This window comes from Saimiri boliviensis, chromosome 16 (genome assembly GCF_048565385.1).
Source record: "Saimiri boliviensis isolate mSaiBol1 chromosome 16, mSaiBol1.pri, whole genome shotgun sequence".
NCBI classification, from domain to species: Eukaryota; Metazoa; Chordata; class Mammalia; order Primates; family Cebidae; genus Saimiri; species Saimiri boliviensis.
The window spans coordinates 59,915,949-59,925,702 of NC_133464.1; the positions used below are offsets into that span (position 1 = coordinate 59,915,949).

Consider the following 9,754-nt stretch of genomic DNA (forward strand, 5'->3'; position numbering starts at 1 on the left):
TCCGGCCTCCCCAGCCGCGCCTTGTCCCAGCGGAGGGAGCCGGGAGGTGCGGCCGCGCTTCTTCCGGCGTCTCCAACCGCCGCTGGCTCCCGCCGCCCACCTGGGAAGGGGAGGGCCAGGCTGCGGGCTTTTCTCCCTTCCAGAGGCCTGCGCGCGCCAGAAGTCCGCCCGCAGGGGCTGGGCCGCAGCTCCGGGAAGTGGACAACGTTCGCCCAGACGGTGGGCTCGACTGGACGCGGCGCCATCCCGGATGGAACCGCCCAGGAAGAAAGTCTCCCAGTTAAGCCGCCGTGCAATAAGATGGTTGGGTTTGGATTGTTGTACTTTTTTTTTTGTTCGTTGCATTTTTAGGAACAAAAAAAAAAGCCCAACCCTTCACACCACTTCATCCGCATCTCAGGACCAGAAGCCGGCCCCGTGGCTCCGGGAAATTGAGCCCCGCACCCCACAAGGGGTAGGGTGGGACGGGCACCTCCGCACCGCGCTCCCCACGGAGTCACCGATTCGCGTTGGGAGCGCGCCAGGGCTCTAGCCTGGGGCTCCGGGCAAGGCACCACCTTAGAAGAGGGTTCTGTATCGCCCCTCACCCCCACCCCCAACCGTGACCCTCTTTCTTTGCCGGCTTTACGCAGGACACCAAAGACCCAGTTCTGTTTAAAATTCTCTTTTAAGAAAAGGAACCCCTGCTTTGCCTTTGGGGGAAAGGATGAACTTTCAAATTGGCTTTAAAGATCCACCACTTAACAGTTATTAAGTCGCTAACCTGATTATTTTGTCCATCCCACGATAGCAAACGCACTAAGCACTTACCAGTGAGCGGTGTGAAGGATGCAGACATGGATGATGAAGGAATGGCTCCTCCAAAATTGACAATTAGGGGAAGTGAGGCGAGTACAGAATCTCAGAACATGCTGCAGGATTGAGTTTGATCCGAGTTGAGGAAGTTTGGGTTTGGGGGGACATCGGTTATTTTGGAGAAACGGTATTCGAGACTTACCATACATGGCAGTTGAGCCCCTTGGCTAATAATCCTTAGTCCAACCTCCATAAAAGCCCCTGACCACATCCTTCTCCTGAGATTCCCACTTCTCTTTGAGCATCTCTCTTCCTGCTTTAAGAAACCTAATTTTGCCTTCTTAGAAAACTTCTTTTAACTTCTGTCATTCAGTCTCGTAAGAACACTGCAATATAGAAATCATGATCCTCACCCTATATAAATGAGAAAACAAGTGAAGTCACTTTTCCAAGGTAAAAGGAGACAGAGCTGAGGCTAAAGGCAGATTCCAGATATGGGTTCTTTCTATAGCACCGTAACTGTCAGTGACAAAACTGCACCCCAGTTCCCTACTAAGTGTTTTTAGGCCAGGCACAGTGGCTCACAGCTGTAATCCAAGCACTTTGGGAGGTCGAGGCGGGCAGATCACCTGAGGACAGGAGTTTGAGACCGGCCTGGCCAATATGGCAAAACTTCGTCCCTCCTAAAAATACAAAAATTAAAATAACAATGAAAAATTACCCGGGCATGGTGACGCACGCTGGTAGTCCCAGCTACTTGGGAGGCTGAGACAGGAGAATCGCTTGAACCTGGGGTTGCAGTGAGCCGACACCGTGCCACTGCACTCCATCTCGATCAATCAATCAATCAATTTAGTGTTTTAAAAAACAAAGTGATCTATAGAAACATCTCATTATTTGTTATCGTTGTTTGTTGATTGATTTTTAAGACAGGGTCTAAGCCGGGCGCGGTGGCTCAAGCCTGTAATCCCAGCACTTTGGGAGGCCGAGGCGGGTGGATCACGAGGTCGAGAGATCGAGACCAACCCCGTCAACAGGGTGAAACCCCGTCTCTACTAAAAATACAAAAAATTAGCCGGGCATGGTGGCACGTGCCTGTAATCCCAGCTACTCGGGAGACTGAGGCAGGAGAATTGCCTGAACCCAGGAGGTGGAGGTTGCGGTGAGCCGAGATCGCGCCATTGCACTCCAGCCTGGGTAACAAGAGCAAAACTCCGTCTCAAAAAAAAAAAAAAAAAAAAAAAAAGACAGGGTCTATCTCTGTCTCCTAGGCTGGATGGAGTACAGTGGCAGGATCGAGGCTTACTGCAGCCTCAACCTCCCGGGCTCAAGTGATCCTCCTGCCTTAACCTCCCAAGTAGCTGGGACCACAGGCATGTGCCACCATGCCTGGCTAATTTTATTTTTTGTGGAGACAGTCTCACTATGTTGCCCAGGCTGGTATCAAACTCCTGGGCTCAAGTGTTCGTCAGGCCTCAGCCTCCCAAAGTGCTGGGATTACAGGCGTGAGCCACAGCGCCCAGCCATATGGAAACATTTCAGATATCCTGACATTAAAATGATATTTCACAAGAGTGAACAGTTACTAACTCATGTAAAAGGAAGATCTTGGGACCCCAAAATCACTAAGCTAAAGGGAAAAGTCCAGCTGGGAACTGCTTAGGGCAAACCTGCCTCCCGTTCTATACAAAGTCACCCCCTCTGCTCACAGATAATGAATATCTGATTGCCTCCTTTGGAAAGGCTAATCAGAAACTCAAAAGAATGCAACGTTTTGCCTCTTAGCTCCCTAAGACCTGGAAGCCCCCTCCCTGTTTTGAATTGTTCCACCTTTTCTGGACCGAAGCAGAGTTCATCTTACCTATGTTGATTGATGTCTCATGTCTGCCTAAAATGAGAAACCAAACTGTGCTCTGACCACCTTGGGTATGTCAGGACCTTCTAAGGCCATTATCATGGGCACGCATCCTCAACCTTGGCAAAATAAACTTTCTAAATTAATTGGAATGTGGCTCAGATTTTCAGGGTTCACATTCAAAACCCACACATTATCCTTAATAAAATTATATGACGCATATTTATTTAGTTAGATCTGGTTGGTGGTAGATACTAATAAACTTTTGCCCAACTAAGTGTAAAACTCATTAAATCAGTGTAGCAATCTAGACTGTTAAATGAAATTAACTACTAACTAGAAAATGTAGTATGTCAAACTCTCTTAAGTGTGGAAAAATGGAGAAGGAGGAATAACCCTTTATCTCCTCCTGTGGTCCTAATACACAGAACAGTGAACCAGAAACTGCCACAGGTAAAGTGACTAGAAAAAGTTGATTGCCCAACTAAAACCTGCATACACAGCTATATCCTTCCTGGAAGAGCACAGTGGAACTAAATCCTGGTAGAGATAACACAGGGATTGTCAACATTCTTGTCACACTGGAATTTCCTTCTATTGATCTTCAAATAGATAAACTAACAACTGAAACTTGGAATTTATATATCAGCACAGCACTAAGACTATAGATATATCTAGACTTTAAGTTTCATCTTGTGTGATAAATGTATCATGCCACCCGCCACCACCACTGGGCCCCTGAAAAATATATAAATAGTAAATTTAAAATATACTACATATTATCATATATAAATTTTTAGTATAAAATGTATATTCTTGCATTGATTTACTTCCTGGTATTGTTTTCATCCTGAGCCTTGACAAAGATAAAATCTTCTCATCTCTCCTCCCCACCTACCCAGACAGAAGTGATCAGATGTTCTATAACAAAAGGAACAGTGCCAAATTTAGTGTACAGTGAAGTGTAAATTGTCAGAGTGAGGAACATCTAATAAAGCCCGGAGCAACTGTGCATAGAGGAAGAGGTCTGATAAAACTCCTCAGATACAATGGATTTTTTTTTTATTATTCTGTCCTTCCCTTTAGCTGCCAGTTACAGATGCAAGCCCCAGCATTCCCCAGTGAGAATTCCTGCCAATAAAAGACACTGACAATGCAAGAGGTCGTGAAAAGAGCATAGGGTTTGGAATCAGTTCTGCATCTAAACTCTAGCTCTGCCATTTACTAGTTGCTCAAGTTACTTAGCATCTCTAAGCTCAGTTTTCTCCTCTGTAAAATGGGAATCATGATGCATTAGATCATGAAAATTAGGTAATATATAAAGCAACCAACATTGCGTCTGACATACAGTAGGTGTTTAATAAGTAATTGGTGCTGTTATATGCAAGAAGAAAACCATGCTCATTTGTAGGCATGATTTCCCTAGATCTGTAAACTTGGGACTCAAGTACAATAGTCTTAAGCAGAGTTAAACTGCCTATGCAGTAGAGGAAGCTAGCACCATAATTTCTGCTTTTCTGCATCTAGCCCAGGGTGGCCTTTAAAAACATATATCTCTCCACTTTTATATCTCTTCCTCTGTGCTTGGATAAAGGAGAGAAAAATGAAAAACTTCAAACTCAATGAAAGGAAGACCTTACTGTTTTTTGGGTTTAAGTTCCATATTTTTGGAGAAATTGAACATTCAAATATTCCATTAAAAGGAAGCTAAAAATGCATTTATCACAAAACACAGAAACTTACCTAAGACTTGATGAAATTAAAGGGAATTAGTCCATGGTTTGAGGAAAATTCCAGACCCTTTATATTTCAGTTGCACAGTGAAGATCATGCATTAAATGGAGACAACAGCAAGATCAGTTCGTTTTGAAAGAGAATGAGAGACACTTAAGCAATAGTAAACGTGGCCTTTAGTTATACTATTTCTGTAGATAGAAAAACTGTAAAAATAAAGTAAAATAAGTCAGAGGTAATTAAGGTAATACTAGCATATGCTTATAATTTAGTACTCTGCCAAATTTTATAATTCTTAGGATTGTGCTAGGCACCAAAGGTAATTCCCATTTGGTTAAGAGACACAAGGCCGAGCGCAGTGGCTCACACCTGAAATCCCAGCACTTTGGGAGGCTGAGGCAGGTGGATGACCAGAGGACAGTAGTTTGAGAGCAGCCTGGCCAACATGGCAAAACCCTGTCTCTACTAAAAATACAAAAATTAGCTGGGTGTGGTGGCAGATGCCTGTAATCCCAGCTAGTCAGGAGGCTGAGGCAAGAAAATCACTTGAATCCAGGAGGCCAAGGTTGCAGTGAGCCGAGATCTCGCCATTGCATTCCAGCCTGGGCCACAAGAGCGAAACTCTTTCTCAAAAAAAAAAAAAAAAAAAAAAATAGTGGTTGTTTAAACTCCAAAATAAGTGATGAAGACAAGGCCGGGGAAGGCACCAGAAACATAAGGGAAGATTTCATAAGGGAGGTAGGTGGGAGTTGAACTGCATCTTTTTTAAAGATCACAAGATTTGAAGAAGAGAAAGAGGAAGAGCTTTCGAGATGAGGAACACGGCACAAGCTCAGTGTGGAGATGAGCGTGGCTTGGTTTGGAAATAAAGTTTGAAGCCAAATATTGAAATGTTTTGCATGTGAGAACAAAGAGCTGAACTTCATTTTGTAGGAAGTGAGGAACCACTGAATAATATGCATGAATGAAAGCAGAATTTTAGCAAGATTGATCTGATAACTAGGTCCAAGATTTTAAGAGGAAGAAAATTAATTATTTATTTATTTAATTTTGAGACAAGGTCTCGCTCTATTGCCCAGTCACAGCTCACTGCAATAGCGGATCTGCAGTGAGATATTCCCACCTCAACCTCCCTAGTAGCTGGCACTACAGGTACCCTGCGCCACACCTAGATAATTTTTATATTTTTTGTAGAAATGGTGTTTTGCCATTTTGCCCAGGCTAGTCTCAAACTCATGGACTCAGGTGATCCACCCGCTTTGGCCAATCAAAGTGCTGGAATTATGGACATGAGCCACTATGCCAAGAAATTCATTTTAATATCTTGAGGTTACTGAAAATTACAGATTTTAAAAAATGCAATAGCATATATAAAAGTACAGCCTATATGGTTCAATCCTATTGAACCATTTAATATAATATTTTGTCAAAATATTCAATGTATAAATAAAATATAAAAACCATTAACTGTGGCAAATATTTTTCTAAAATCTTCCAAAAGGAAATTATATATATGTGAATACACATAATTTCCTTGTATATCAGTCGTATGTATAATTTATCTTTTTGTTTTCTCTTTTCAGAGTCTTGCTTTGTCACCCAGGCTGGAGTGCAGTGGTACAACCTTGGCTCACTTGCTCAGATAATATTTTGTATTTTTAGTAGAGACAGGGTTTTGCCATGTTGACCAGGCTGGTCTTGAACTCCTGACTTCAGGTGATCCACCCACCTCAGGCTTCCAAAGTGCTGGGATTATAGGCATGAATCACTGCACCCAGCCAATTTATCTTACTAGAATAATTGTAACTGTGTTGTGTAAAAGGGTGTTAACAGATTGCTTAGCTACATTTTAGAGTATGCTTCACTAGAGCTTTAAAAATCATTAGGTATATATTCTCTGAAATGTATTATTGTTTTGATATTTTAACAATGATTACATTTAATTATGACAAATGTTTTTCTAAATTTAATTCCCATATACATAGAACTTTATCTTTTATAAACAATAACTTTATGAGGGGCTTAAGAAATGATTAATTCAGCTAAATACTAATAGATACTATATATTTGCAATTATTTGAGAGCTTGATTTGTATACATTGTTTATTTTGAATCTTTCTGAGTTCATTCATCATTATGTGCTAATTTTTACCCTGAGAAGTGCCAATTATGATGACATTTTGGGTTAGAAAACTACTTTCATCCTGTTTTGAGAGATTTTTAGAATATACATAAGGATACATTTTAGAGTATAAATAAGGATACATCATGAGTAGGGCTTCTGCAGTTTTCAGTAGCTAGTAGATACCTGTACCATAAGCACATTGTCTGTCTCAAATAAAGGCAATAGATCAATGCATAGAAGTTTCTGGTTCTGAGGATCTAGACTTCTCAGATACTTCGCTATACAGCATTGCATAAGAAATAGATGCTTCATGGTTTTTAACATGAGCCCAATTGATTCTCTCTAATATTAAAGCATTGAGTAATAAATGTCTTGTTAAAATGTGTTTATCTTATAATGGTCTTATTTGTAACACCATCTGGATTGTTGCTAGAATGCCCCCCAGATCTCCAGAAGCATGAATTCCGTCTAAAGCAACCCGCACCTCTCCCAGTTAGACAAAAGACACAGATAATCCAGGAAGATGCTTGGAGCTGATTATACAATATCTGTGTATTTTAAGCATTTTGTGAAAGTCATTAGCTTCCCTGTTGCAAAATCCAATAGATATTTATTCAGTTCTCATTTTCTTTGATCTTTTAGTAGCTTTCAACTCTGAGTACCACTGCTTCCTTTTTTTTTTTTTTTTTTTTTTTTGAGACAGAGTTTCACTCTTGTCACCCAGGCTAGAGTCCAGTGGTGCAATCTTGGCTCATCACAACTTGTGCCTCCTGGGTTCAAGCAATTCTCTTGCCTCAACCTCCCAAGTAGCTGGGATTATAGGCATGCACCACCACCTCCAGCTAATTTTTTTGTATTTTTAGTAGAGACGGGGTTTCTCCATGTTAGTCAGGCTGGTCTCAAACTCCAGACCTCAGGTGATCCACCTGTTTCGGCCTCCCAAAATGCTGGGATTATAGGCATGAGCCACCATATCCGGCCTCACTGCCTCCTTCTTAAAAGGCCCTCTTTGGCTGGGCGCAGTGGCTCACGCCTATAATCCCAGCACTTTGGGAAGCTGAGGCGGGTGGATCACGAGGTCAAGAGATCAAGGCCGGGCGCAGTGGCTCAAGCCTGTAATCCCAGCACTTTGGGAGGCCGAGGCAGGTGGATCACAAGGTCAAGAGATCGAGACCATCCTGGTCAACATGGTGAAACCCTGTCTCTACTAAAAATATAAAAAATTAGCTGGGCATGGTGGCACGTGCCTGTAATCCCAGCTACTCAGGAGGCTGAGGCAGGAGAATTGCCTGAACCCAGGAGGCGGAGCGTTGCAGTGAGCCAAGATCACGCCATTGCACTCCAGCCTGGGTAACAAAAGTGAAACTCCGTCTCAAAAAAAAAAAAAAAAAAAATAGAGATTGAGACCATCCTGGTCAACATGGTGAAACCCCGTCTCTACTAAAAATACAAAACATTAGCTGGGCATGGTGGCGCACGCCTGTAGTCCCAGCTACTTCGGAGGCTGAGGCAGGAGTATTGCTTGAACCCAGGAGGCAGAGGTTGTGGTGAGCCGAGATCACGCCATTGCACTCCAGCCTGGGTAACAAGAGTGAAACTCTGTCCCCCCCACCAAAAAAAAAAAGTCCCTATTTTCCTCTGCCATTAGGAACACTAAACTCAATCCTGGCTTTTCTTCTTCCGATTCAGGAATACTTGTTGGGTCATCCTTTTCTACCCAACATTTAAATTCTGGAATTCCTCAAACAGTCAGTTTTAGGACCTTCTTAGGAGTTCAGTAATCATTTATTGACTCTTACAATCCCTATAAAAAACACAAATTGTTTGCCTATTGTTAGACTATTTTTAAATGATGAAAACTGAATTTAAATACTTTAGAAGAAGGATGTCACTTCTTCCTCTCCCACAATCCTTACTCTCTGTAGGCATTTGGGTTAGCCCTTGTGTTATCCAAGGCTCATACCACTTCCAGCATCAGGGCTCCTGCACCCTTAGTTCCTTCCCTAATGCAGGCCCTCACCAGCCACCTCCCATCCCCATCCTCCAGCCATAGCACAACTGACAGTCTCAGGTTAGGTTTCCCACATTTCAGGCCAATAACAGATCCCTGTTAATCATCTCATATCATCTAATACTCCTTTTCCATCATGCACACTGCAGTTTGTGATATTTATTTGTGTCATTATTTAAAGAATGTTTGTCTCTCCACTTGACTATACAGTCCATAAGAGCTGGGATTGTATGTATGTGTGCTGGGGTGTGTGTGTGTGTGTTTTCTCATTATTGCATTCCCAGCACCTAACCCAGTGATTTCATGAAAATCTTAAGGAAGCAACAGTCCTCTATTTCCCAATATTGATGTATTTCAGACTTCTAAAAATTTGCTGTTGAGACTAGCTGAAATGGTAAGTACTCTGAATTTTAATTTACTTCAAATAGGCACTACAGTACATTTTATCTTATCAAAACAAAGTAGCTTTCCATCCTTTCTTTATACAGCAAGGTTTACTATGCTCCTTCTATTGTCCAACTCTTCCTAGAGTTTACACAGATGTGCTGATAGTCATTTTCTTTCCTTTTTTTTTTTTTTTTTTTTTTTTTTTTTTTTTTGAGACAGAGTCTCACTCTGTCACCAGGATGGAGTGCAATGGCACAATCTTGACTTACTGCAACCTCCACTGCTCAGGATCAAGCGATTCTCCCCTCAGCCTCTAAAGTAGCTGGGACTACAGGCATGCACCACCATGCCTGGCTAATTTTTTGTATTTTTAGTAGAGGCAGGGTTTCACCATGTTGTCCAGGATGGTCTCTATCTCTTGACCTTGTGATCTACCAGCCTCAGCCTCCCTAAGTGCTGGGATTATAGGCATGAGTCACTGCACCTGGCCAGAGAGTACTTATAAAAACTTGAGAACCTTCTTTCTAACCATAAACATTAAGCAATATGCCATAAAAAGATGGAATGATATGACTAAATAAAAATGTAAAACTTTTTAATGTTAAAAAACATATGTCATATAATAGTATGCAACTATTAAGAAGATAAAGCTGTATGTATTGACATAGAGCTATGTATATGATATAGTAAGTGAAGAATCAAATTAAAAACAGTGTATGTACTCTTGAGACATTGATCACCACTTGTGGGAGTCTGTCCTGCAAACCCTGACTCCATGATGGATGAATAAATACACTTACACACAAAGTACAGTGAATTGAGTGGGCTAGGGAGGTCGTTAGCTACT

The 9,754-nt window shown here is 41.9% G+C and overlaps 1 protein-coding gene across 3 annotated transcripts in view; it reads left to right on the top strand.

The window, feature by feature from the left end:
* Window positions 1-9,119, top strand: part of LOC104649969 (uncharacterized) — a 98,291-nt gene extending 89,172 nt beyond the window's left edge. For all 3 annotated transcript variants that reach the window (XM_074387670.1, XM_074387671.1, XM_074387672.1), the window contains one exon: window positions 144-9,119. In XM_074387670.1, the coding sequence (XP_074243771.1) occupies window positions 144-532 (389 nt within the window). In that variant the 3' untranslated portion in view covers window positions 533-9,119. The remainder of the gene's footprint in view (window positions 1-143) is intronic.
* Window positions 9,120-9,754: the final 635 nt, after the last annotated feature.